General features: G+C 43.1%; 2 protein-coding genes across 3 annotated transcripts; both read left to right on the top strand.

Annotated features, from left to right (window-relative positions):
• On the top strand, window positions 1-18,264 carry col6a2 (collagen, type VI, alpha 2). 2 transcript variants are annotated; one of them, XM_030075038.1, is made up of 32 exons: window positions 7-303; window positions 2,777-2,868; window positions 2,967-3,067; window positions 3,176-3,319; window positions 4,544-4,906; window positions 5,582-5,602; window positions 5,705-5,770; window positions 5,885-5,983; window positions 6,114-6,140; window positions 6,323-6,349; window positions 6,463-6,507; window positions 6,819-6,872; window positions 6,963-7,025; window positions 7,172-7,234; window positions 7,438-7,491; window positions 7,592-7,627; window positions 7,742-7,804; window positions 8,433-8,495; window positions 8,582-8,644; window positions 9,264-9,326; window positions 9,456-9,506; window positions 9,596-9,694; window positions 9,789-9,851; window positions 10,082-10,117; window positions 10,207-10,252; window positions 10,352-10,504; window positions 11,970-12,064; window positions 13,020-13,201; window positions 13,324-13,502; window positions 14,959-14,997; window positions 16,943-17,277; window positions 17,790-18,264. In XM_030075038.1, the coding sequence occupies exons 2-32, from the start codon at window positions 2,793-2,795 to the stop codon at window positions 18,054-18,056; spliced, it is 3,036 nt and encodes a 1,011-aa protein (XP_029930898.1). In that variant the 5' UTR covers window positions 7-303; window positions 2,777-2,792; the 3' UTR covers window positions 18,057-18,264. The 2 variants fall into 2 exon arrangements, with proteins under 2 accessions (XP_029930899.1, XP_029930898.1); XM_030075039.1 differs by lacking the exons at window positions 16,943-17,277; window positions 17,790-18,264 and adding an exon at window positions 15,389-16,549 and having other exon boundaries at window positions 1-303.
• Window positions 18,265-21,713: 3,449 nt separating this feature from the next.
• Window positions 21,714-26,218, top strand: LOC115375262 (D-threo-3-hydroxyaspartate dehydratase). Its single transcript, XM_030074671.1, has 10 exons — window positions 21,714-21,800; window positions 22,358-22,513; window positions 22,629-22,758; window positions 23,511-23,661; window positions 23,765-23,945; window positions 24,088-24,206; window positions 24,636-24,762; window positions 25,047-25,109; window positions 25,421-25,526; window positions 25,619-26,218. The coding sequence occupies exons 2-10, from the start codon at window positions 22,368-22,370 to the stop codon at window positions 25,706-25,708; spliced, it is 1,113 nt and encodes a 370-aa protein (XP_029930531.1). The 5' UTR covers window positions 21,714-21,800; window positions 22,358-22,367; the 3' UTR covers window positions 25,709-26,218.
• Window positions 26,219-27,240: the final 1,022 nt, after the last annotated feature.

Here is a 27,240-nt window from a genome sequence, read left to right as displayed (position 1 = left end):
GCGCGCACACAAACGAGGGGCTCCTGTGGATCCACGGCGCCTCCAAGCGGACACTGAGGTGCACTTGGGTGCGCGTACGGGAGGAGGGATCACACAGCTTGTTGCTGGGGCTGGACCGGGACGGGAGAGCGAGCGGACGGCTCTTCTGTGGAAAGTTAACGCGCATCCAGGGGCTTGATTTCCCGTCTTCTTCTCCCGCACTTCCCTTTTCTTCTCTTCCCTTCCTACTGAGATGCGGAGGTGATCTGCAGGGGAGTCGGCGAGCTGGTCACAAAGTTTTTAAAGTTGCTGGGAAGAGTTCGGGTAAGCAGGACTTTTACGCACAGCAATGTGCCAGTCACTCTCTCTTTCTCTCCCTCGTCCTCTCCCTCTGCTCGTCTGTCTCCATCTATCTGTGTGTGTGAGTGTGTGTTTCTCTCTGTCTTGCAGGTAATTCTCATTAGCAGAAGTAAGAAGGATCCTTCTGTTAAACAAAACCGCAGCTTGAACAAAGCTTGGATACGCCAATGTTTCTGACTTCTACAAAGTACTAGCTTGAGGAAAAAAATAGTCTAAAGTGGGCATAGTTTGTGTCTGTAGTGCTGTTATCTCGGAATGGCTTTTGCATGATAGTAACCTGTCTGTGCATTGATAAGAAGCAACTTGAATTCCCACTCAGCCTCCCGGCCTGGACCGCGAACTTAGAGGGGAGTGGGAGCAGCCTCTGCAGCCTGTCCGGGCTGTGGCGCTGTCTGTCCGCTAGAGGGAGCCACAGTGAGGCGCCAGGCGGAGGGTCTGTTGGTTGAGTGTGCGCTGAAAAAATGCATCAAATCAAATCAAATCAAATCAAATCAAATCAAACGTATCTTAAGAAGTCATGTTGACAAGAACTTAAAGTCCTGTTGCCCTAAAAAAAAAAAAAAAAAAAAAAAGATGGAGAAATCTGACAGAAGTGGTGAGATAATTTCATTTTGTTCCAAGGCAGTTTCACCTGTTTAGAAAACTTTCTTGAAACAAGTTAAGTGACAATATCTAGAGTCAAGGCGGCAAATGACTCTGCTACTATAATTATTATAATAATAATTATAATTATTTAAACAAAAAAGTTTTACACTGGAAAAAAGTCCCTCTTATAAAGATGGAGTTTTTTTTTTTGTTTTTTTTTTTTTTCAGTGCAGTTGGCTGAGGCCTGTTGGTGGGCATGTAGGGCTGGGCAATAAACAGTAACAGTAATTACTGCATTATATTTTCCCTTCATGTAAATATATAAAATGTTCAATAACATTTCATTAAAGTTAAAACATAATTATATTCCATGACAAACACACTAACCACCAACAATGTGACAACAACAGAGAGAGAGAGAAAAGTCTGGAGACACACAGGAGCTCCTTTAGCCTGCACTGCACGCTACAGGAGGTTAGCATAATGATCATGATTAGCGTTCTGGTTTCCAATTTCACTCAGAAGAAAAAAGTAGGACTTAAATTCAACATAATAACTATTTAATATATATCAAGATAATTATTCATATCACCTGATATGATTGATTTTGTGGTGATGACGTTTTGGCCGCATTGCCAAGGTTCTCGTGGGATGCTCAGATACTTGAGGTCCTCTGGATTGATGTACATGGCAGTGGAGAGGCAGAGGGCGACAGAGGGCGAGCGCTGTCTGTGAGGGAAGGAGGGGCAGCAGGCTAAGGCCGTGTGAAATTTGTTATTTGTGCTTTAAAGCTCAGATGGTCAGCAGCCCGCTTTACACTGCAAGACCTAAACAAAGCCTCTGAGCTATACCTCAGTGGTTTTTCCCCTCATTTTGGACAGAAAAAAATTTTCTGTTTCTGTGGTTCAGATATACAGATACTTTCTTTAAAAAAAAAAACAAGTTTTACATTGGAAAAAAAGCCCCCCTTATAAAGATGGAGGTTTTTTTTGTTTTTTTCCGGTGCAGTTGGCTGAGGCCTGTTGGTGGGCATATAGGGCTGGGCAATAAACAGTAACAGTAATTACTGCATTACATTTTTCCTCAATGTAAATATATAAAGTAGTCCATTAGCATTAGTGCTGCATTAACATATTTAGTCTTGTGTTATTTTGTGATATTCTAACGCTTGTCTTGTGGGTTGCAGTCATGTATTCTAGAGGTGCTTTGGTGCTTTAATGCCTGACAATATATAAAAAAGTCCTTTGTGTGAGCAATAATGTGGCAGAAAAGCATCGAGCGCAGTTGTTTTAGCTACTATTTGTTTCCGTCATTCCTTTAATAATAACAGAGAAGAGCCATGTTCAAATCTCATGATGCTTTCAAATGTCTTACGTAACTCCGTGGCAGCCATTTTGCTTTCCCAGGCACCACCGTCTGCCGTTCATACAGTTCACTCAAACTGATACCAGCTGTGGAATCTGAAGGAATAAAATTTTCACTCGATCTTTGTCATCAGGGAGAAATTTGTTGGATTACTACTGGGGCAAGAGTATGGCTTGCATACATTCTCCAGTCTTTTTGAGCATGACTGTGCCAACAACTGTGTCAACCAACAAACAGTATACAATGTGGAAATCATAGGGTCCTAATGAGTGATGTGCATTCATTGGCACGGTGGTTGTTTTCAGTAAGGCCCATTTTCCCTTCGGCTGTTGCCTTTGGTACTGGAGTTCATTTCTTTCAATTTCCTTTATTCATTGCCTTGATTTTTTTCCTTTTGTATTTCTCACCTTTCTTTTGAAATTCACCTTTCTGATTTAGAGAAAGAGATGTTTGTGCTCAGGTGTGTGTTTGTGCTGTCATCTGTCAGACAGGAGAGGAGGGAGATGCTGCGGTTAGAGGTCGTCGCGCTGTGCCTCCTTTATGGAGCGCTGACTCAAGCCCAAGTCCGCCAGTGTGACAGTGAGTGCTCTGAAACTGAACCCAAGTGACTTTGCATCCACTTTTCCCCTGGAGTTTTACTGTGGTGTCTCATGCGTGGATGTTTGTGTTCCTTCCAGAGAGCCGTGATTGTCCCATAGACGTGTACTTCACCATCGACACATCGGAGACCATCGCCCTGCAGGAGCCGCCCCCCGGCTCGCTGGTGGAGAGCATCAAGGTTCCTGCCTCGTCTGCAGTTTCACCCTCACAACACCGCCAAACCCGCCCTGTCATGATGTAATGTGTTGTGTGTGTGTGTGTGTGTGTGTGTGTGTGTGTGTTGCAGGAGTTCACGCAGCGTTTTGTGGAGCGTTTAGAAGATGCTGAGTACAGAGGCCTCGTCCAGATGCGCTGGAACATCGGTGGGCTGCACTTCTCTCAGAGACAGGAGGTGTTCAGCCGCATCGGACCCAAGGACCCCTTCATCACTGTGGGTAACACACAGAGAGACACACACACACACACACACCAGAGATGCTGACAAATTAAAGATTTAATTGTCTGTACAAACTTTGTAGCCATACATTTGCTTTTGGGGGGGGTAAGGTGTTTTTATTTAGCTAACAAAGTGATAAGGAACAGTGCCTACCACTGTCCTCTTAATTGCTAATTAGCATTGCTGATTGGAGTTTTCTTGCTGAGGCTAACAAAGTTGATGATGTTGAAACTGATCTTGAAAATAGGAAGTGAGATCCAAGTGAAATATTGATTAAAGTTGCACTAGGTCATTTATTGTGGGTTCTAAATGCTGGAAATTTTTCAAAGGCTGAGATTGTTGGCCTTCCCTTGGACAAAACTGAGAAAGAGGTGCTCCCGTTGTTCCTGGATGTCTAAAGGATCATGGAGCAGCCATTTGCAACAATTGAGCCTAGATAATCTAATATTGCACACAGACACACAAAAGGGCTCACTCTACATTTGTAAAATTACCCAGAATGATCTATATCTCTTTAACCAGATGACAGATGTTTAGGCTATAGCACAGTAGCACGGTTCCCTTTGATAACTAACTAAAAATCAGTTTATTTAGTTAATTCCATTTTTTAAATTCTTGATGAAATTATTTTATTTACTCTTTGGCTCTGAGTCTCAACTGAAACTGGTGCTTGATCCCTCGGGGAAGCCAGTCTTTAAAAACCTCTGCTCTACATGAGGATGAGAGCTTTAATTCACACAAATCATGTAATCCAGTGTCTTCAAAGTGCATGGAGCGCTGAGGTGATATGATTCAAGGGACATTTTGTATTTTGCTTTCAAATAGTAACTAATCCCCAAACCCAAACCGGTGTGAAGCCTGACCCCTGATGGTGAAATGTTGGGTGCCCAGTCTTGGTGGCAGACGGTCACCACCTGTCTATGGCTTCACCATTAGAGGTCGGGCTAAACAAAGATTTTGGTTTGGGGTTTAGTAACTCTTTACATTTTGATTCATCACTTCCTGTGAGCAGAATTTAATTTGGACTGCAAATCTATTGCATCTATGACCCTTGGCTGCAGCTCCACTTGATGATTTACGCTGATGAGACCGGTGTGTATTTCACAGAACGACCAACCTGGTACGGCTTTATACATGAAAGCACCTAAACGCCACTGACACCAAGTCAAACATGCCTCTTTAAGACCCTCCATTCACTTCCATTGCTCCTGTTTCCAGGGTCTCAAGGGAATCCGTTACCTGGGTAAAGGCACCTACATCGACTGTGCCCTCACCAAGATGACCGAGGTGATGCGGGACACTCCCTCAGACCCCAGAGCCCTCCGGTTTGCTGTGGTCATCACCGACGGTCACGTGACAGGGAACCCATGCGGCGGCATCAAGGTGGCAGCGGAGAAGGCGCGTGACGAGGGCATCCGGGTGTTCGTGGTGGCGGCATCGAGGAACGTCGACGAGACGGGACTGAGGGAGATTGCCAACTCTCCAGCGACGGTGTTCAGGAGGGATTTCATGGCTGTGGACCTCAGCCAGGGCAGAGCCGTCATACAGACCGACACCATCGACCGCATCATTAAAACCATGGTAACACGCAGACACTGCAGAGATAGTCTATACAGGGAGATATTCCACCCCCAAGAAAATCTGAGGCAACCTCTAGGGGGCGATGTGGAGCACTAAAACTGAAACAGTAAAATGAGCAGCAGTCAGTGAGACTTTTTCAAAAAGTCAGCTCTCTAAATTGAAATTATTTTTAACTCTGCTTTAGTGAGAATAACCAGATGGTGGTTTCTATGTGTTTAGATGAATGAAATCTGCAACCATTTAGGAAAAAAATATATCAATACTAGTGGAAATCAGCTGAAAGTGCCATCATTTTATAACCATAAATTTCACATTAGCTTATAATTATGTCTTCCTCATAAGTACTGGGCACTGTAACAATGTAATAGTAAAAGTCCAGTTACTCATAAATATTTGAAATCAAATGTAGTGATCATTTTATAGTATTTAGCTTCACTGTCTTCCATATCCTCTGCTCTGTTTGGCAAGTGCTCGACACTGCCCCCGATGGCCAAAAACTGTACTGCATTCTTGTTTTCTGTCTCACAGCAAATAGCTGTGGTTTGGCTTTCTCTCTCTATAGGCTTCAGACACACCCACATTCACACACAGGAAAACATTAAACATTAAACATAACCACTGCTTTAATGACTCTCAGCATTTCTGTTTTACACGTTGTCTCTTTTGTGTTTGCAGGCCCACATGGCTTATGTCGAGGTAAGAACGCACGCAGTAACGAACAACCACCAATGTAATAAAAGACGTTTGGTGTTATAATCCCAATATTGACATCTTCTCTCTGTTTCTTGTCCTATACAGTGCTACAAAGTGTCCTGCCTGGAGACACCGGGGCCTCCTGGTCCAAAAGGCCACAGGGGACAAAAAGTGAGCTCTACACACAAACTAACACACACACACACACACACACACACACACACACAGAAAGATATCTGTTAACCACCTTCAGCCTCACACTGTTTGACTCCCTCTACCTTGCAGGGAGCTAAAGGAGACAACGGAGACCCAGGGCTGAAAGGAGAGAGGGGTCGCCCAGGAGACCCCGGTATTGAGGGTCCCATCGGTCAGCCTGGTATCAAAGTAAGACTCCACAGATTCACTTTGCTTCATTCAGTTCTTTATTCACTGTGACATGCGTGACGTTGCTTTTATTTTGTTGTGAAATGTTAATAACTGACGGTTGTTTTGTCCTTTTTTCCTCTCTGTGTAGGGAGAGCCAGGTCTTAGAGGCGACAAGGTGAGGTTACAGTGTGTTTGCATTGCATCAGCTGGCCAGATTTTACATGTTTAGATGACAATAATAGAAAATTGTGCATATTTTTCTGATTTATAAATTCATGAATGGATATGTATTAGTTGATTGAGGACAATTGCTAATATTGTGCATTAAATAACTGTTAAACTTTTTTCTGCCCGCAGGGAGAGATTGGAGCTGAGGGCAAGAAGGTAGGTGTCGGACACGTGATTTATTGACAATCTCAGTCTCTCAGTCATTAGTCATTCTGCGTTGTGATTGGTCTTTTTCCTCTAATTGATGTCTGACCTCCTGTCCTCGTTAGGGTGTGGCCGGTCTGCCAGGACGCAACGGGACAGACGGACAGAAGGTAGGAGCCACAGAAGTAGAGTCAGTTCATTTTGGGCACTGGGTTTCATTGTATACATCTATTTATGAAAAAAAAATCACCTGTAAAATTTTTATAGACATGCAACAGTGTATCGTGAAAACAAGGAAAAGCCATATGATGACTTTGAAAGTAAAGCATTTTTATAACCACAATTTTCATTCAAATGGTGGATATGCCATTTTTTAAATTAATCTCAAGTTTTGACATTTGGTAACGCACTTCTGTATGATTAGATGCTCTTCATTCTCAATTTATTTATTCATTTTTTTCCATTTTCTTTTTCTTTCCAGGGTAAAATTGGACGGATTGGCGCTCCAGGCTGCAAAGGAGATCCAGGCGACAGAGTATGAAGTTCAGCGTCCACTGATATTTTTGGCACATCTACATTTAGTTATTTTTCACTATTGATTTTGTGTGTGTGTGATGTGTTGCAGGGTCCTGACGGTCACCCTGGAGATGTAGGTGACACTGGTCTTCTTGGCGATGATGGAGAGAAGGTACAGGAGACACACACTCACACACCGAGTGAAACACTGTCAGCTGATTAGGCTGTGGTTTAACTCTGTGTTTGTGTGTGTGTGTGTGTGTGTGTGTGTGTGCGTGTGTGTGTGTGTGTGTGTGTGTGTGTGTGTCCTCTCACTAGGGAGATCCCGGTCGCCCAGGAAGATCAGGTCCACCTGGCCCACCTGGAGATGCTGGACCCAAGGTAAACCAGAAGTCTTGTAGCTTAAGTCCCATTTCTTGGCCTTTGGCTCTGGCCAGTCAAAACAAAGACATATTTTGTACTTTGTGTAAGGTTAATGATGAGAGGTAGCTGCTCCGGGCTGGGACAGAGACAGGGTCAGTCTGTCAGTGGTCAAGTTATAAATGTTGCAGGTGAAAGGTTAAACTGTGGTCTGTCTTCCTCAGGGAGAGAGGGGAAGCCCTGGCGTTCCTGGGATGCCTGGAGAGAAAGGAAACTCAGTAAGACCCATTTTTACACCATCAGACGAAAATACATTTAAAATACACACTCATTCACATGCAGCAAGTGCATGGCTCATCTGAGTGTTGTGTTTCTTAGGGAACCGGTGGAGCCCCGGGATCCAAAGGAGAGCCGGTAAAAGCATCCATTTTTACCTGGATATCACCACGTTCCCTTGCATGCTGTAATATCCACATCTGTGCATTTGTGTTTTATCCGATGGTTTTCTCTTGGCGCTTGTGCTTCTAGGGGAGAAGAGGAGACTTTGGGCCTAAGGGTGCTCAAGGACCAGACGGAGTCAAAGGAGAGAAGGTATGACTTTATGTACACAGTGGCACGAGTGTGAACAAAATCTCCTTAATGAAACATCTGGTTTGGCCGGTATTTTTTCTCTCAAGTCAAGTTTATTAACTAGAATGGTGCGCTCAGTAGTGTGTAGATCTCCACCAGGTGTGCAGGGTGTGTGTCCAGCTTGTGTGCATGAGAGAAGCGGAGGGAAAGGGGGACAATATGCAGAGAGCATTATCGAGGTGTAACCAGAGCAAATAGGTTATATGGAGGCAAATCCTCGGACACATGTATGAAAAAAAGGAAAGAAAAAAAAAACAAGACTCCAAACTGAGGCACATGTTGATCACTTGTAGCTCCAACCGGTCAGTGAAGATGAGTGAGGAGTGAATGAGTGTAAAATCATGGCAGGCCCTTGATCATACGGTCATAAATGTGCACAAAACATATTAGGCTGATAGGCCCAGTAGTATGCAAGACTAGATGCAGACAGATACACACAACTAAATGCATGATCCCCTCTGGGCTGCTGCCCAGCAGAGATAATGACATCCCTCTACCACCAGGGGGCTCTGCGAACGACGCTGGCCTCGTATTTTATCTCTTAAACGCAGATACAACCAGGATACACAATCCTGTTTTTGTGTTTCAGGGTGAGATGGGACCAGAGGGCTTGAGAGGACTTCCAGGTGAAATGGGAAGCAAGGGAACGAAGGTGAGGAGAAATCCCTGCAGACTAAACATCTGCTCAAATCTCTAATCCAGCCTGCATCTGGGCTAAACTCTCCTTATTCTGCACAGGGAGACAACGGCCTGCCAGGACCCAGAGGACCACCGGGCACAGCAGGAGAGCCTGGGAGAAATGTAGGTCAAAGGTCACTCTGATGTCGATGTGCATTAGAGCCCGACTGATATTTTGGTTGAGCGATATTAAATTGGCTTGTCACAGATATATCAGTAACAGCGTATATATCAATGGATTGGCAAAAAAGAGACAGCAAATATGGTAGTAACCACCCACCCACGCCCATCACCCGCCATAAACCCTTAACCTCAGTGGGGTGTGTGTGTCTTGTGCTGATGTGGGTGTGTGTTGCACTGGTGGGGCGTGCTTTGCAGCAAATCACAGCTGAGAACATTGTGTAAGAAGTTAAGAAGTTCATTGCACAACTATGAAATATCAACAGCTATTTTATCACTAAATTTGAAGATTACATCCTAAAAATGTTTGTTTCTGTGTTTACATACTGGTCAACATGTTGTTATTGGAAGCTTCGTGTTGCCACATATTGATATCAGTATCAGCCCCAAAAATCCAGTATTGGTGCAGCTTAAATGCACGTGCCCATTTTGGAGGAGTGCACGTGTGTACAACCAAAATGAAACAATGAAACATCAACAATGTTTTTGATTCAGATGACATCATTAAAAACAAAAAACATGAGATCTTCTGTTAGTTCAATAACCTGGTTTCGCGTCGCAGGGCACCCGAGGCGACCCCGGCGATGCTGGACCAAGAGGCGATCCTGGACAGTCTGGGCCAAAGGTATGAGCGTGTGTGTGTGTGTGTGTGTGTGTGTGTGTGTGTGTATGAGCATGTTAGTCTGTGTGTGTTTCTCTCTTCACAGTGCTGTATTTTTTAAAATCTTTTTTTATCATTTTCATCTCACTTCAGGGAGACCCCGGAAGACCTGGCTTCAGTTATCCTGGACCAAGAGGAGCCTCGGTAACGTAACCATACTCTTATTCTCCTCAGAATATCGAGCTGGATTAATACACTGGATTAACACTTGTCTTTGTTTTGTCGTCCTGCAGGGTGAAAGAGGAGAGAAAGGCAACCGTGGCCCTCGTGGCAGCAGGGGCGACTGCGGCCAAAAGGGAGAGCCTGGAGACAATGGAAAGCCAGGAGAGCCGGTGAGTTTCATTTTAATCTCAGATTTAATCTCAGGGACGGGTGTAAATAAACTGCAGTGATGTGATACGTTTCTGTTTTCTCCGCATGCAACAGGGTGAGCCGGGGCCTCAAGGAGAACCTGGCCAGCGAGGACCGAGAGGAGATCTCGGACGTGATGTAAGCATTTGTCACACACTGAAAAACCAAAGAGTAAACCCACACACACACACACACACACACACACGCACACACCAGGCAAACCTAGACATAACACAAGCTGGTGTTTTCATTTGTTTATTTGTGTACAAACTGCCAAAAATCCGCTGACTGCCACAAACTGGACATATCAGTCGACGATTAAACTGAGAGTAACAGGATGTGATAATGTGTTGTTTCTCCTTCTGCAGGGAGATCCTGGTCCCGAAGGAGATCCCGGTCTCACTGTAAGAACATTTCATTTAACCGCTGATTTGATATCGGTTGTCAAAACAAGAGAGCTGTAGACTGATAGATCTTAATTCTGTGTTTGCAGGAATGTGACGTCATGAACTACATCAGGGAGACGTGCGGCTGCTGCGGTGAGTCCAATCAATACATTATTATTCGTCTTGTGGTGTAAACGAACTCTGCCCGGGGCGTTCGGGTCCTTAAAGCCCGTCTTGTGTTCCCGCCTGCAGACTGCGAGAAGCGGTGCGGACCCCTGGACATCGTGTTTGTGATTGACAGCTCGGAGTCGGTGGGTCTGACCAACTTCACTCTGGAGAAGAACTTTGTCATCAACACCATCAACAGACTGGGATCCATGGCCAAAGATCCCAACTCCGATACAGGTAAAAAAAACGAGTTCATGCACGTCGTTTGGCCTGGAGGAATGTGCATGGTGAGGATGAGTTATTAGCCCACTGGAAATCTACCAGTGGTGGAAAGAGCACTGCAAATTGCTGCTCAAGTAGAAGTGCTGTTACTTTGCTGATAATCGACTCAATAGAAGTGCTGCTGTAAAAATCTACTAAAAGTAAAAGTAAAAGTAAAGAGTAGCTCATTTAACCCTTTGGCGCATAGCGATCACTACAGTGGACAGCTGTTTAAAAGTCATTTTCTCCTAAATGCAATGGTTTCTATGGTGGAATTACATATCAGCTGTTAGAATGCTCTCTGCTGCTCCCCCCATTGAGGTTTATGCCATACCTGTCAACATTTGAGTATCAAAATCCTGAAGATTTTTGTGTCGGGGGGGGGGGGGGGGGGGGGGGGGGGGGGGGCAGACATATTTTTAATAAATGCAGGTTAAATACGGGACATTTACGGGAAAATACTAATACGGGAGGGGGCCGGGAAAGGAGGGTAAAATACGGGAAAATCCCGGCCAAAACGGGATACTTGACAGGTATGGTTTATGCAGAGACTGTCAGTTCTTGTTTCTGAAAACATATTAATACTAGTATCATGACATGGTGATACCAGACCTGCATCCTTAAAGAAGTATGGAGACTCACAAAGGTGTTCATGCCCTAAGACGAGTAAAAACACATAAGAAAAAAAAAAAATCTTGACTCAGGTTTTCATGATTCATGCATCAAAGGGTTAAAATGTTCTGTGAGTAAAAGTTATTCCATGGAGTTAGAAAAGGAGGAGAGAACATACTTCAAACTGCATTCCTTTAAAGGTGCATTCTGCAAAAAAATTCTGAGAGCTGATTGAAGGGAGCACCATTTGGAGTCAAGTGACAAATGTGGAATAGGCACATAATTATGATGGCTGAGTCCACGTGGTTCTCATCATCAGGTCAACTCGTTGATTTTTTTCCCCCACGCGTATTCCACATTTAAGCCAGTTGAGTCTAAATGGTCCTCGCTTCCATCGACCATCTGAAATTTTTCATCATGCAGTTTTTATTGTGAAATGTGGAAATGATAAAAAGTAGAACCAACAAAAAAGAAGCAGGTTCCTCTTCTCATCTCTGCTGACATGATCATTTGTTCGCTGTAATGGATTTGATGTAAAATGTACTATAGTATATAAGTATAATACTCAAGCAAAAATGAACTTTAGGTCAAGTAAAATTACTGACTTTAAAAAGCACTAAAGACAGTACAAGTACACAAAAAGCTCCTCGGTTACAGTGACGTGAGTAAATGTAATTAGTGACTTCCACCTCTGGAAACGACACACACATGAAACACATTAGGCTTGAGAGCACGGCCAGATTTGACACGCATGTTGTCAGAAAAAGTTACAGGAAAACTGCTAGCTTGAGCAGATGTGTAACCAGTGTGTGTTTTTTTTTCCTCGCAGGTACAAGAGTGGGCGTCGTCCAGTACAGCCACAACGGAACCTTCCAGGCCATCCGCCTCAACGACCCCAAGATCGACTCCCTGTCCACCTTCAAGGTTTCACACACACACACACACATTAAAGTGTCTGCTCTGAAAGTTTGTTTATTAGAGAACGGATAAATGGAGCTGGCCTTTCTTTATATGTGTGGGTGTATGTGTGTGTGTGTGTGTGTGTGTGTGTGTGTGTGGGAATGATTCAGGACTTCCAGATGTTCCTTAATTAATTTAGGCTCAGATCTGCAGCCCGCCTCGTCAAATACCATCTTCAAGAACAAACAAATGACCTCTTTTTATAAACCTTCAATGAGCCGCTCATTTCCCCCGCTCCCTCCCCTCCCTCTCTCGCATAGTTTTTGTTCCCTCCTTGTCTCCAGATGTGTTGTCTGCTCACATCTGCAGACGAAACACACACACACATGGAGACACACGTGGACTCACTTTCTTTCTCCTGCAGGCTTATGTCTGCATTTAGGAATATGTAGGATGATAGTTGCAGCAGAGGATAAACTTTAAAGTTTAAAACAAAAAAATAAAGTTTAGTGACATGTTCAGGTAATTTTGACCCAAGCTGCATAGTGAAAAAAAAAGAAAAACAAAACAATAAATCAATAAATCAGTCTATTTCTTGATGTGTTTACGAGGGGCTTATGATTGACATTAGGGCTGTTTGATATGGACAAAATCAAATATCACGTTATCTTTGTTCTTTGATATTGATTGTGGCAATACACTGGGGATGACTGTTGATGCTTTCGTAAGATGTTTACACTAAAGTGATTTTTGATAAATATTCATAAGTAATGTGGACATGATGACAGCTACAGTGATCTAATAATTAAAGAAAATTGCATCCCTCTACTGCAAAGCAGCCTTTAAAACCAGGGAAGGACAACTCTCTTGACATATCATGATTTTCTGATGTCTGAAATTTTCTCCATTACACCTAAACTCAACTAAAGGCTGCAGTGCAACTCCACAGTTCTGACCTGCTGCCTTCTCCTGCGCTCAGGATGCGGTGAAGCGTTTGGAGTGGATCGCTGGAGGAACATGGACCCCGTCTGCGCTGAAGTACGCCTACGACAACCTGATCAGGGACAGCCGCAGGGCCAGGGCCAACGTCACGGTGGTCGTCATCACCGACGGTCGCTTCGACCCCAGAGATGATGACTCGCTGCTCACCTACCTCTGCAGGTGCATTGAGTTTACATTTGTCACATGTGGGTGTTGGAAGGTTTTTACCATATTGTTTATATTTGTTTGTGTGTGTGTGTGTGTGTGTGTGTGTGTGTGTGTGTGTGTGTGCACGTGAGCAGTGACCCCAGTGTGGATGTGAGTGCCATTGGTATTGGGGACATGTTTGACCAGATTGAGGAAAACGAGAGTCTGAAGAGCATCGCCTGCCAGAGGGACGGCAGGGTGCTGGGCATGAGGCGCTTCGCCGACCTGGTGGCCGAGGAGTTCATCGATAAGATCGAGACCGTGCTCTGCCCAGGTACACACACGCACGCGCGTGCACACACACACACACACCTATACAATCTACTAAAGTCTAGCCTTTAACAAAGCTTATAATGTTCAGTTTTTGTTGACATTGTGGAGAATGTGTCAGTTTAATTCTATGTTTATTATTGAGGTTGTAGTTTGCAGAGGTCTTGTACTGGACTACATTATATTGACAGGTGTTTCTAATTTTTTGTTCTCCCTATTTGTATACAGTGAGGGGGGACAGAATAGTGGAAACACCTCTCAATAAAATGCAGTCCAGTCCAACAGCAGCACTAACTATGAGCTCAATGCCAAACATAGAAGTGAATAAACACCTCTGTTACTGTGACAACAAGAAAACCTGAGCATTATAGGCAGCAGAAAAGGAAACTTTATGGCAGAACAGTTGCATTGGATTGTATTAGATTGTACAGGTGGACCTAGTAAAGTGGCCACTGAGTGTATATACACCTGTGCATGTAGATGTATATACATTGGTGCAGACATATGCACCTATATAGACACACTAGCTCTGATCCAGGGTGTTAGCTACAGTGACTACCCAGCCTGTTCACCGAACCTGCACCAAAACTCTGTTAATGGACCATGTACAATGCCATTGCCAAACTCTCACCTTTAGTGACTTTTCCCCATGGTTGCAATGGTCCCCATTCTCAAAGTTTTGTTTGAAAAGTAAAGTGCAAATTGTACTAGTTACAAGGTCGCCATCACTCATTCACGCATGTACCAATAGAGAGTGAAGGCTACACAGCTTTTCACAAAAAAAGGCACAAAAAGAAAAACAACCTTGTTTGACACCACCCACTCACGTGCTCACATGCAAGCCAGTTACAACAGCCACAGGCGAGGAAAAAGCATTTCATTTGCTCACATAAGCAGCGATGTGTGAAAAGAGGGCAACAAGCTCTTGCTCAAGTTCTTTCTCTCTGTTTTTGAATGTATTTCCCTCTAAACTCAGATCTGAGTCAGCAGTCAGGAGATAAAGTTAATGTTTGCATTATTTCAGTGAAATGGTGAAATTGTCATACATTTGGCCACTTTTCTGATTGTACATAGCACAGAGGGCAAAATCGCCATGCACACGTGATAATTATCATTCATCTGGCAACACTGACAGTACAGCATGTTAACCCAAAAAATGCTGAATAAAAAGAGATCTGGCATATCAATGAATCAGCTCTGTAAGTAGTGATGGTCTAAGTTGGATCAAAGGGTACATTATGGAGAAAACCATCACCATGTTGGAGAAAAGTCTTTCAGTAAGTACAGTAAACTATAGTACAGCTAACGCCTTGGACCAGAGCTTATAGACAAACATTATGTACATACAGATACTCACACACTGGACTATGAAGATCTTTTGTCTTTGTCCTCTTAAATTTTATATAAAGCACTTTGAATTGCCTTGAATTTCTTTAACACTGTCTCTCTTTTGTCTCTAGATCCTATAATCGTGTGCCCTGATCTCCCATGTAAATCAGGTAAGCTCCTGGCACCTTATGAACCACACTCTTAAGTTTGACCTTCACCAGGTGTCTTCTTACATGCCCTTACAGCAGTCAGGCCTGGGTGACCAGCGCTTACCTGTTTATTATTGTCACAAGTTGTGGATTGGCTGAGCTGAGGTCAATATGACGTCAATTTTCTTTCTGTACAATCTTGTAACTTCTCTATAACTTCTTCTATACTCCTTTTGCCTGTTGTGTGATTATTATTGTGGGTATAAAGCCAATACAGAAGGCCAAACCGGTACCCTCATTCATTACAAGTCCGCGTACCCTCGGCCATTTTATTTGCACCTTTTCTCATTGTTTTGATGGGTCGTGTTTGTGGGACCCCGCCACACAATGTTATTCCGCCCCCTTGTTGCAGGAGGGGGCGTCACTGCGGGCCAATCCCCTCCCCCCTGGAAGCCACTGGCCGAGGAAGGCAGCCCCTCATTGGTCCCCACCTCTTTGGAGGATGTGGCCAACCTGCTGAGTGGCCTGAGCGAGCAGCAGTATGGGGTTGGCGTGGCAACCATGGCGTACACCGCCCAGAGAGCCAAACTCACCCAGGGAGCGGACAGGCAGCAGTGGACCCAGCTGTTCATCGAGTCCTTCAAATACGTCTATGGAGACATAATGGGGGACCCAGAGAAAGCCATGGGACTCTGCTGAATGCTAATATGTTAACCATGCTACCTCGCCTCTAGATTCTTTAGGGATGCCAATATCTAATAAGCTTACTGCTGGACATAAAATAGACATCATTACAACTGGGCACTTTTTTATGTCTGACTGTAGAAAATTCACTCTGGGCTGATGCAATAGAAAAGCATGATATAAAAGCTGGCCCTGTTATAAAAAGCTTTCAGAGCAACCTTACTAAAAGTTATGTGCTGAGCCAAAACGAGGATTCACAAAAGGTTGTATCCGAATTAACGAGACACACAGTGCTCTCTCAGAAAACTATGCCCGTTCTCCAATATGATACATATCATCCCTTCCACCTCGGGGAGGAAAGTTTTCCGTTCTGATGGAAAACAGATGTCATCCAACCGTTGGACGTAGAACCGTCTATAGAGCCATTCATGGAGCTCTGTGTACAGTGGCTCAATGCTGAAGCCTCGTTTCCACTGTGAACCACTAACCCTAACGCTGATTCACTCCGATTACATTGTTTTGCCGTTTTGCACATATCCATGGTTACAGCCGTTACTTTACTTCCTGTGTTCTGTGAATTACTAATTTTGGTATGAGAAGGCCTTTATATGTGGTGGACATTTGTGTTTTATGAATGTCATCGTGCGCTGTATATGAGTCAGAGGCTGGTGTACGTTGATGTTCGCTTAATTGCCTCGGCACTGAGAATGAAGGACTTGTTGTATATTGTAGTAATGTCATTTTGAAAGAGAGTTTTATAACACCAGCTAAATGTGGCCTTGATTGGTGCATGTTTTGCATGTAGCTTGGCTTGTAGAGTGGGCTGACATGATGTTTTGTGGGGAAAATGACTACCGCAGCGCGGGTTCCCAGAGAATATGTTACTGTATCATGTAGGCTCTGTGACTGCAACACTTTCATTTGTATGGAATGGAATGTCTTCATGTTTTCATAACTATAAATAATGTTATTGTCTCGAGAGAATAAAACTGCACAGCAAACTGAAACGGTGCTTTCCTCATGTGGCCACGATTGATCTGAGGAAGTTCAGCTGAAATCAAAGAGCTGCACTGCAACTACTTCTAATGCAACTACGTCTTTGTTTATTTTTCCTGCTGGCTCGGACCCATGAGCGTATGTGCACAAGCTGCAACGCACTGAATGCTATGTTTGATTTACAGTGCTATGGTGTATGTGTGTGTGTGTGTGTGTGTGTGTGTGTGTGTGAATCTCTGTCTGTGTGTGTGCTGTGTGTGTTTGTATATGTGTGTGTCGGTTCTAGAGCCCGCTGTGGCCGGCTGTGTTCAGCGGCCAGTGGACATCGTCTTCCTGTTGGATGGCTCAGAGAGGATGGGAGTGGAGAACCACCGCCGGGCCAAAGAGTTCATCGAGAACGTGGCTCGCCGCCTCACCCTGGCCAACAGCCAATCAGATGAGAGGAATGCCCGCCTAGCCCTGCTGCAGTACGGTAGCCCATCGGAGCAGAACGTGGAGTTCAAGCTCACGCACAACCTGACGGTGATCTCTGATTCGTTGGCAACGATGAGCTACATGGACTCCTCTTCCTCCCTGGGCAGCGCCATCATCCACGCTGTCAACAACCTGGTGATGTCACAGGTATGACGAACTGAAGATTTACTGTTGGTTTCAGCAGGATTCATCAGCTTGTAGGCAGATAATATGTGATAGGAGTGTTGTTTTTTTTTGTTTGTTTTTAAAAGCAGATACAGTACAAGTCAGCCAACAAAAACAAAAGATAAACCTCTTAAAATGACAAAAAAAAATTGCTAAAGTTTGATCAAAGTGAACGGACAAAAAAACGGAATACGACATAATCGTTGAGTCTATCTGGTTCTCATCAACGAATTCATCTATTTTTAAAAAATTTTTTAACAGGTTCCTTACTTAAATCAGGCTTTGCCAGTTTTGCATTGTGCACTTTTAATGATTCAAAATCTAGTTTAAAATCACTGAATCACTGAAATATGTAAAGTTAAGAGGGACTTCTTTCCACTTGCACAGGTGGATGTGATAGCCAACATCCTATCCAATTAGCTACAACTCATTCTTTAATCTGCATTTTATTCACATAAAACAGGAAGTCATCCGCGTACGTGTTTTCATTACAGGGCAGCCGGCTGGCTCGTCGCAACGCCGAGCTGTCGTTCGTGTTCATCACCGATGGCATCACATCCACTGAGAACCTGGAGGAGGGCGTGTCCGCCATGAGGAGGGCGGAGGGCGTTCCCACGGTGATCGCCATGGGAAGCGACATAGACCAGGAAGTGCTGCGGAAGGTGGCGCTTGGGGACACAACAGCCATCTTCAGAGGAGATGACTACGCCATGCTCAACAAACCCTCATTCTTCGAGCGCTTCGTCCGCTGGATATGCTAGTGAGGGACTGCAAAGCTCAACGCCATAGAGTTAGAATCCATAGAATAAAAGACGGACCAGCTCCTTCAGTGCATCGAATCCCTACGATCATTATTACTGCTGGATGTGAGGCACTGACATGACAGGCTACATGTGATGGGGAAAGATTTCTCTACCCAGGTCAAAACAGTCCCATGTAGGACCAGAAGATGCCACGTTACACACACACACACACACACACACACACACACACACACATACACACGCACATGCAATGTTGGTTTCAACAAGATTGTTCTATTCATTCTAAATCTATGGTCAGCGCTTCTGACCAAAGGCGCTCATAAGTAGAGAAGAGGTGTAACGATACTGAATGTGTAGGAGACAAAGTTGTATTGTAGGTCTTATTTTGTTTTTGTTTTGTTTTGTATTGGTTTTATTTTGCAGATCTCTCTCTCGCTCTCTCTCTCTCTCTCTCTCTCTCTCTCTCTCTCTCTCTTTCTCTCTCTCAGTCAGTATTTACATTAAAGGTGCTAATGTAGAAAACAACAAAGCCATCTTACCGATTCTGAAGACATTTTTTACATCAATAGCTTGATTTGCAGTAGTTTGTTCAGGGGACAAGATGATCATTTAGACGATCGACCGTTTTTCAGAGAAAAACACACACATACCCACCACAAAATCCCCATCCCCCACCACACACACAAGCACACACGTTCACACACAAGCACACACACACACACACCCACACGGTCACAAACACAGATATTACACCCATGCAAACATAAATGAAACAATGAAACAAAAGTTATACTCATGAAATTCAATAAAGTCTAATCTGGTGGACCCAAAGATGTATTTTGTGTTTGTGTATATGTTATCGTGTATCTGACCTGTCTGCAACTTGTTATTAAATCTCTGTAATCTACACAGCAGAGAAGTGTTTCTCAGCCCATTTCAAAAATCTTTTATGAAATATAATAAATAATATAAAATATTTAAAGATTTTCTCATGCGGGGCATGTCCTCAGACTTGCTTCACAGGTGGAAATCTCAACCCCCCCAATGTTCAACTCAAAGTTACGCCCTTGCAGCCAGCATGGTGTTTTTGACCCACAACGTATTTACAGTCTGTTGAACCAGGAGACCAAACAATGACTACAGTTTTTCAGATGGAGTTTCCCTTAAACAATTATAGAGAGGCGACTACAAAATATGCATAACTTCCTGGGACAATGCATGTATGACAAACATCACGAACGTAATATAACGTATTACACTTGTAAATATGGTTTATCTTCTTTTTTTTTATTTTCCTTCAATTACAAATAAAGATATCCAGCAGTATTCGTTCGTTTCATAGGCGTACAAGTATGCCCTACACCTACCCCAATCCATCACCCCATACATACCCACATAAACGACAAAAAGAAGAACTCGTAAATATGGAACTTCTCTCCACCAACAAAAATATGAAATTAGGACACCACAAACAACACCCTCCAACAATACTTTCCCTCTCTTTTCTCTCCCTCTTTTTTTTTTTTTTTTTTTCCTTTTTTCCATGAAACCATTAATCAAGTGGGTGTCTTTGTATCTGCTGCCCTCTGCTGGACAAATGAAGTGTGTATGTACCCTTGATAGCCACAGGTGATGCTCCAAATTATATTTATTACCACTGTGTGTACACCTCTGTGTTATGCTCAGTGAGGCCTCTTTTTTTGTTATTACAAGTCATTTAACATTGTTCACATGACAACCGTCAGTACTGACTTATTTGGTGTCTGCATGTATGTGTGTGTAAATACACTCAGTGGCCATTTTATCAGCTCCACCTGTACAGTCTAATGCAGTTCAGTGCAATAGCTCTGCTCTGCTCTAAACTGGAAAAGTGGCCTACATGAGAGGACATGGTCAGGTGGTGAGTGAGGTTGTAGGCCCGACTGGAGGAGCAGCCAGAAAGCTGGTGAAAGGCAGCAAATACGCATGCAAGCGTATGCTGGAAATACAACAGAAGAAGAAGAAGAGCGGTTCCTGTTGCCTGCTCAGAGTGCAAGCCATGTTTACAAAGATAATTTTCATATGGGACGAGCACGTAGAAGAAATTTGCCTTCAGGGGCTTTGTAAGACGTTAGGGACGATACACTCAATATCTCACACCTACCCCATCACCAGCCCCAATGCTATCACAGAGGTTTATTATTAGGGAAAGGAAAAAGAAGGAGCCGTTCTCCCTCATGCTCACTGCACCAGGTTAAGGTTTGGGTCATGTTATGTTGAGGATGTGTTATTTTGATCTTATTCTGAATGGTTAAGGTTATGATTTAAACTGGTCTTGGTCTACTTTAATAATTATTAAAGGTCTGAATTTGGTTAAGGTTCAGGTCATGGTTAGAGTCTAAAATTATACTATGAAAGGATTAAGGTTAGGATTAAAGATGATTTTGGCCTAGATTAAGAATATAGAAAGATCTAAGTTTGGTTAAGGTTAGTGCAGGTTGTGGTTAGGGTTGTGATCTTATTTTTAACTTAATGATTAGGATTAGGATTGGTTTTGGTTTTGTTTAGAACAAAATAGAAGCTCATGCCAAACATAAAATGTCAGATTTATCAGGGAAAGTCAAACAAAGGTGTTTTTTTAAATAACTTTTGCATGTGTATTTTTTATTTTTAAGTTGGCACAAGCTAATTTTTTGTGGTTACTGGCTTGTTACTGTTGATTTTAGGCTATTCTTGATTTATAAATTAAGGTTTGATCATGGACCATTTCATCAGCAGAGTCACCACGAAGTCACAGAGTGTTTCGGCCATTTACGTCTGAAACAAATCATTATTATTCTTGTTATTATTATTATTGTAATTGTGTAAGTGTGACCTGGCAAGGACACCGTAGAAATCTCACAGATCACATGAGCAGGGATCCTTGGCTGACAATTTTTAATTTATTTTTAAAATGTTTTTTGCCAGCAGGGAGAGGGTTTTTTTCCCCACATTTTTTTGTGGTCATATTGGCTCATTGGTTAAGGTAAGCGTTAAGGTCAGTGTCAGACACAAGCTAGTTACGGCCGGGAGGAGCCTGCAGAGAATAAATATGAGTAAAGTAAAAATCCCGTCGCCACAAATCTCGCCGACGGAAATGATTCTCTTGTCTTCAAAATAAAAGCCATAAATTATACATAAAGCTACTCACTTTAATAAAATATAAAACTTGAATCAGTGTGTGGTAATTTCTTGATAATTCAAATGTTTAAATATTGCTGCTGTATCTGTAGTTTGAGATGTAATATTCTCATTATTTAGTCTGTGGCCAAACTTAAACCGGACTGCTACCCCCAAAATTATTAGGCTCTCAGTGAAATCCTTACATGAAGCATCATATACACAAACTGCATACAAGAGAAAGGATTTTGTCATGTGAACAGTGTTTATGTGGCTTTAATGTTTCATTAAAAACTATACAGTACATCTCATAAATCTCAATCTCACACCTTTGCTACAATAATAACTGTGTGTGTGTGTGTGTGTGTGTGTGTGTGTGTGTGCGTCTTTGCGTGTGTGGGTGCACGCGCGTATTTTATACCTTTCTTTGCTCCCCCAGAAATTAAATTAAAAAAAAAAAAAAAAAAAAAACTATAAATAAATCTGAATGCTCATTTCTGTCTTTTATTTTCAAAGACGCCTGGTTCATTTCCGGCGGCGCTGGTCTGCGAGTCTGCAGCCGGATACTGCGAGGATCACTCTGGTAAAAATCACTGCTTGTCGGTAAGTGCCATAAATTTTTATCAGACGACATATAAATATAATGCTCATGCCCATTAACTCTGAATTTAAATTAATATTAAATATAAAAATTTCCTAGATTTAAAAAAAAAAAATGTCTTGGCAGTAGGATTAGTTGTAAGAAAGCGAGTGTACACAGGCTGGATATGTGCAAACAATTTTTTTTTTTAATTTTTTTTTATTACAATTGTATTTGTGTAAATTCAATTCCACATATATTTAGGGTCATTTAGGCACATTTCTGCTGTCTTTATTGCACTGAGGATTGGTGCACATTCTTCTCTATGAACTGAAATTTGTTACAAGTTAGATATCAAATCATCCAGCCAGGGTCACTGTGGAGAAAGTCCAAAGGTCACAGATCTGCATTTTAAAACCCGCAGCGCTGCAGAATGTGTTGCTCGGTTTTGTTGCCGTGTTTGGTGACATGATAAAGTTTGTCGGTGCTGCATGTAGATCCACTGTGAGAGGAGAGACCAGTCATGCACAAGAATTTAATTGCCTGGGAAAGACTTTGAGTGTGTGTGTGTGTGTGTCAGTGTCAGCAGCATGGAGGGAGAGCCCCTGACTGCACTGTGCACTCCTGCCCTGGTGGTGGATGTGGACATTGTGAAGAGAAATGCCCAGAAGATGATGGAGCGCTGTCGCAACCTGGGAGTGCAGCTTCGACCGCACATGAAGACCCACAAAACCCTGTACGAGCACATGCACACACACACACACACACACACAGATATGCATGCATACAAGTCATCAGTATGCAAAAGGAACTGATCAGCTCTCTCTCTCTCTGTGTGTGTGTGTGTGTAGTGAGTGTGCTGACATAATGACAGGTGGATCACGGAGATGTATAGTGGTTTCCACGCTGGCCGAGGCCTGTTTCTATGCCGACCATGGATTTGATGACATCCTCTACGCTTACTCTCTGCCCTTTGATAAGGTTCTGTCAAATCACTCCGTCCCCTCTGTGATAACCCGGCGCCGGGCATTAATGCAAAATGTCATTTATTGACTTTCAATACCAAATCACGATGAAGACACTGCAGTATCGAGATACACAGGTCTGAGATCTGATCAAAACAAGACACTGTAATCATAATTTTTGTCAGGGCTGCGTGATCTATCAGGATCATGACATAAGACTAGACATTATCTGGGGTTTTGGAGATTATAACATCCTGACAAGTCTATTGTCCTCTCCTGGATGCTATTTCCTGAGCCGACTATTACAGTTGTTTGATTATTTGCCTCTATCTGCTTGGTAATCATATCCACATTACTGCTGATTATTAATCATAAATCACTTGTGCGCAAATATATTATGAAATATAAGTCATCCTTATACTTATATTGTCTGTATTACTGTCTTGATATTTGATTTTGCCCAATCACACAGCCATAGTTCTTATTATCATGCGGTTTCAATGCATTAATTTTGATTATGTAGCTTGAGATTGTGCACATATTGGAAGAAAATGTTATTTGTAAATATTGAAATAACTTCTTATATTAATTTGGTTCTCAATCCTACCCCCACCCCCTAAAGTCAGTAACACAGCTGCATCACCTAGATGATGTCACCCTAAATGTCACCTGGAGCTCCTGATACCTTGATGCCCCAAGTTAACCCCTTTTTCTAACTGACTGTGTGTGTGTGTGTGTGTGTGTGTGTGTGTGTGTGTGTGTGTTCAGGTGGAGCGCTGTGCTGCCCTGTCCGAGCGTCTCAGTCTCTTCCAGGTGCTGCTGGATCATCCCGACGCTCTGGAGCAGCTCAGGAAGAGGCCGCTGAGAGACGGACGGCTGTGGCACGTGTGGCTGAAACTGGACTGCAACAACGGCAGAGGTCAGCTGGGAAACGGGAACGCCGGCTGCTGATAGTGATTATTGATCTGCTGAGGTCGGGCGTGCGCTGAGGTGCCCTGTGTTTGCTTTGCTCTGTGCTCCAGCGGGCGTCCTGCACACAGAACCGGAGGCGCTTCAGCTGGCTCGGGCCATCTCTGAGACGGAGGGGGTGGAGCTGACGGGAGTGTACGCCCACTGCGGGAACACCTACAACTGCAGAGAGGTGGAGCAAATACAGGCCGTTGCCCAGGAAACCACCACCTTTACCCTGCAGTTCATGGAGAAGTGAGGCAACAAACACACCGGGTGCTCAAACGCAAGCACAGGGGTCTTGATACGTCACACCGAACAAGAAAAACAAGACTGATTTGTTCCATTATAGTGATTGAATGATCTCGTAAACATTTCTGGGATTGTTCTCTTCCAGACTGAAGGCCGTCGGCATCAGCTGTAAGTCCAGTATAGGCTCCACGCCTTCCTGCAGCCATCCAGTCAAAGACATGGCACTGCTCAGCGAGGTGCATCCTGGGAACTACACCTTCTATGGTGTGTGTGTGTGAAATTTGCACAATGACAAAACCATAAATCTTTTAAGTCACAAGCAAACAGCATTATTCATATTTTGGTGGTGTTTTGCTTCCATAATTTGATGTATTTTACTTTGAAATATGAAAAAACGTGGTGTAAGGCTGTTTAAAAGACAACAAAGCCAGTGAATGCCATGGCAGCTGATGATTTATGCATAATCATTGGCTATCACAAATTCTGAATCCCACAAAATGAGTGAATTGCAGCCAACAGGATGCAACACTGTTGTTTTAGGAAGAGGAAATTGATACACTGAGAAGTAACCTCTCACAATAGTCTGTCTTCCAGGTAGTAAAGGCATTTTTTTGTTTACACTAACAAAGTGAGAGTCTTTTGTCACTTCACCGCGACTTTACGGGGTATTTATGTTGGCCTTTTTCTTTTCAGACGTGCAGCAGTCTGTGATCGGCTCCTGCAGCCTGCAGGACGTGGCCGTGCGGGTTTTGACCAGAGTCATTGGACACTGTCCGCACAGGAACCAGCTGCTGATCGACTGTGGCTGGACTGGACTCAGGTACTTTCCACTGCACTACAGACCTTACTCACTTATTTAGGCTGACAGAATACTTAATGAGGTAAATCCATAAAGTTTATCACACAGTTTAAGTAGAATCAGACACATGGAAGCCGGGTGAGGAATTTGAGCTAAACACATAGATTAGTGTTTTTCATTTGTTCTTGTTTAGATTTTTTTTGCGCTGTTTTAACCACTGCTACATTCCTGACTGGTTGAAACTTTCTCGTTATTTGTACTGACGTAACTTCTTCTTCTTTTGTTGTTCTGCTCACTTCCCTCAGTCTGGACGGAGCTGGAAAACTGCCCACCGGATACGCCGTGATTGAAGGACACCCAAACCTCAAGTAATGTTTTGTTTTAAAATCCAATATCTAGCCAGCATGCAGAACGGATGTCTGACTGAAATCCTGCTGGCAGAAAGAAAGAAAGAAAAAATTATGACAGATTTCAGAAATTCCAGCTTCATTAGCATCAGTTTTTTTATGGGAACAATTTGAATACATCACTCTGGGCTCTGCTGCCATCATCCCATGACCATTTGTCATTATTTTTGCCTCCTCTTACACTAAGTGATGAATGGATTACCCTGTAAATGATCTGATCATGATCACTCGACAATGACAGTAATCATTAGTTTTATCTCCCGGCGCTGCAGGTTGCTGTCCATGACGCAGGAGCACGGCAGAGTGGAGCCCATCTCAGGCTCGCTGGACTACAGCAGATACCCGCTGGGCTGCCTGCTCACTCTGATCCCCTACCATGTGAGTGCACTGCTGCCCCGTGTCGAGCCGTGTTCACAGGCATGTCGTGGTTTTAACTGTGTGTTTTTGTCTTCCTGTGTTTATTTCTGCAGGCGTGTGCGACAGCCATGATGCACCCGGTCTACCACATCCACAGTGAGGGCCGCCTGGTGGGGCGCTGGACGCCGACACGTGGCTGGTGACGTCCAGCAGCCAAACGTGTGGGACGTCTCAGTGCGATTTGTCATAACGGCTGATGACACCGAGAATACGATATAAAATCTTTGCACTCATGCAAGAAAATTGTGCTTTTTCAGATTTTTACGTTCTATCGAGAGGTTGGAGAAGTGGGTTAGTGACGGCAGGTTTCTGGTTCAAATCCCTGGACTGGCTGGAAAAATGAAGGAGAAGAAAAGTGAATGAATAAAAGCTCTCATTTCCCTCAACAGCTACTGCCGAGGTGCCCTTGAGCACGACAGTGGACAGTGGACAGCGACAGTGGTTGCACTGGACAACATCCTGTGTGTGTGTGTGTGTGTGTGTGTGTGTAAATGTGTGAAGTTCACTGCTCCAAAAGTTGACATTCCCTCTAAAATAAATAGCAATAATTAAGCAATTATGTAACCCTCATATCATGATAATAAACTTAAAAAAATGTGTGTTGGCATTTTAATTTGTATGATTGAATTGTGCATGCTGTCTCGCACTTCTGTGAGAGACTCAGGAGACAAAATAGCATTTTGCATTTTAATTGGCACATTGAGTGTACAGCAGATGGAGGAAACAGCAACAGCAACACACATATATACTGTAAAGCTTGAAAATGTTGTATGGCTGTTATAGAAGGAGACAGGCACTTAAAAATGAATTAAACCTCAGGCCCCTCAGTCCAGTTTATTTAAGATGTACTCTTTGCTGTACACATGCTGAGGTATTTGGGCTTTATTGTTATTGTCTTATCCATGAATAATACTGAACCGATCACCTTTTTGTCTTTGACAAAAAAGAGAGGTAAGGAGAGGTTCTGCCATTGGAGGAATGTGTATCTGACGTTTTGCCCACAGAATTATCTTTTTTTAAGTTAAGGTGTGTTTTTATCTCTTAGAATTTCTTAGAATAAAACTACACTTTCAAAAACAAAAAAAATCACTCTCTCCCACACATATGGAGGACTAAAAGGGACAGAATGAAATAAATAAATACATCTTTAAATAAATACTTAAAAGTGTCATTAATTAATTAAAATGGGAATTAAATAAATAAATGTGTCATTAAATAAATAAATATGTCATTAAATAAATAAATGTTTCATTAAATAAATAAATGTTTCATTAAATAAATAAATGTGTCATTAAATGTGTCATTAATTCATTAAAATACCAGTTCATTTAATGTAAAAACATATATATTATTATTTCATTATTTATTTAATTATTTCATGGACCGGTGTTGCAGTGCTTCATGAATTAATTTTATCTGTCAAACTCACCCATCAAAGTCAGTGGGCGGGACTAACGTGAATCTAGCCCAATCGATTGCTTAGGTCTGAAGCCTGGAAGTCTGCCGGAGCCGGAGGAGTTCTGCTGAGAGCCTCTCCAGTTAAAGTTACTGCTTCTCTGAGTAGTTCTGGGCAACTTCTCCACATTTTGTGGCTGCACCTATCTAGCACGCATCGCGCACCGCAGTAACATTTGCTCCTGCAAATCCCCCATTTGCTTGAACCGAGTAAAGGTTG

Source organism: Myripristis murdjan, chromosome 17, assembly GCF_902150065.1.
Source record: "Myripristis murdjan chromosome 17, fMyrMur1.1, whole genome shotgun sequence".
In the NCBI taxonomy this organism is placed as follows: domain Eukaryota; kingdom Metazoa; phylum Chordata; class Actinopteri; order Holocentriformes; family Holocentridae; genus Myripristis; species Myripristis murdjan.
The sequence above is the reverse complement of the archived record's forward strand: the minus strand, read 5'-3'. Positions and strand labels throughout refer to the sequence as shown.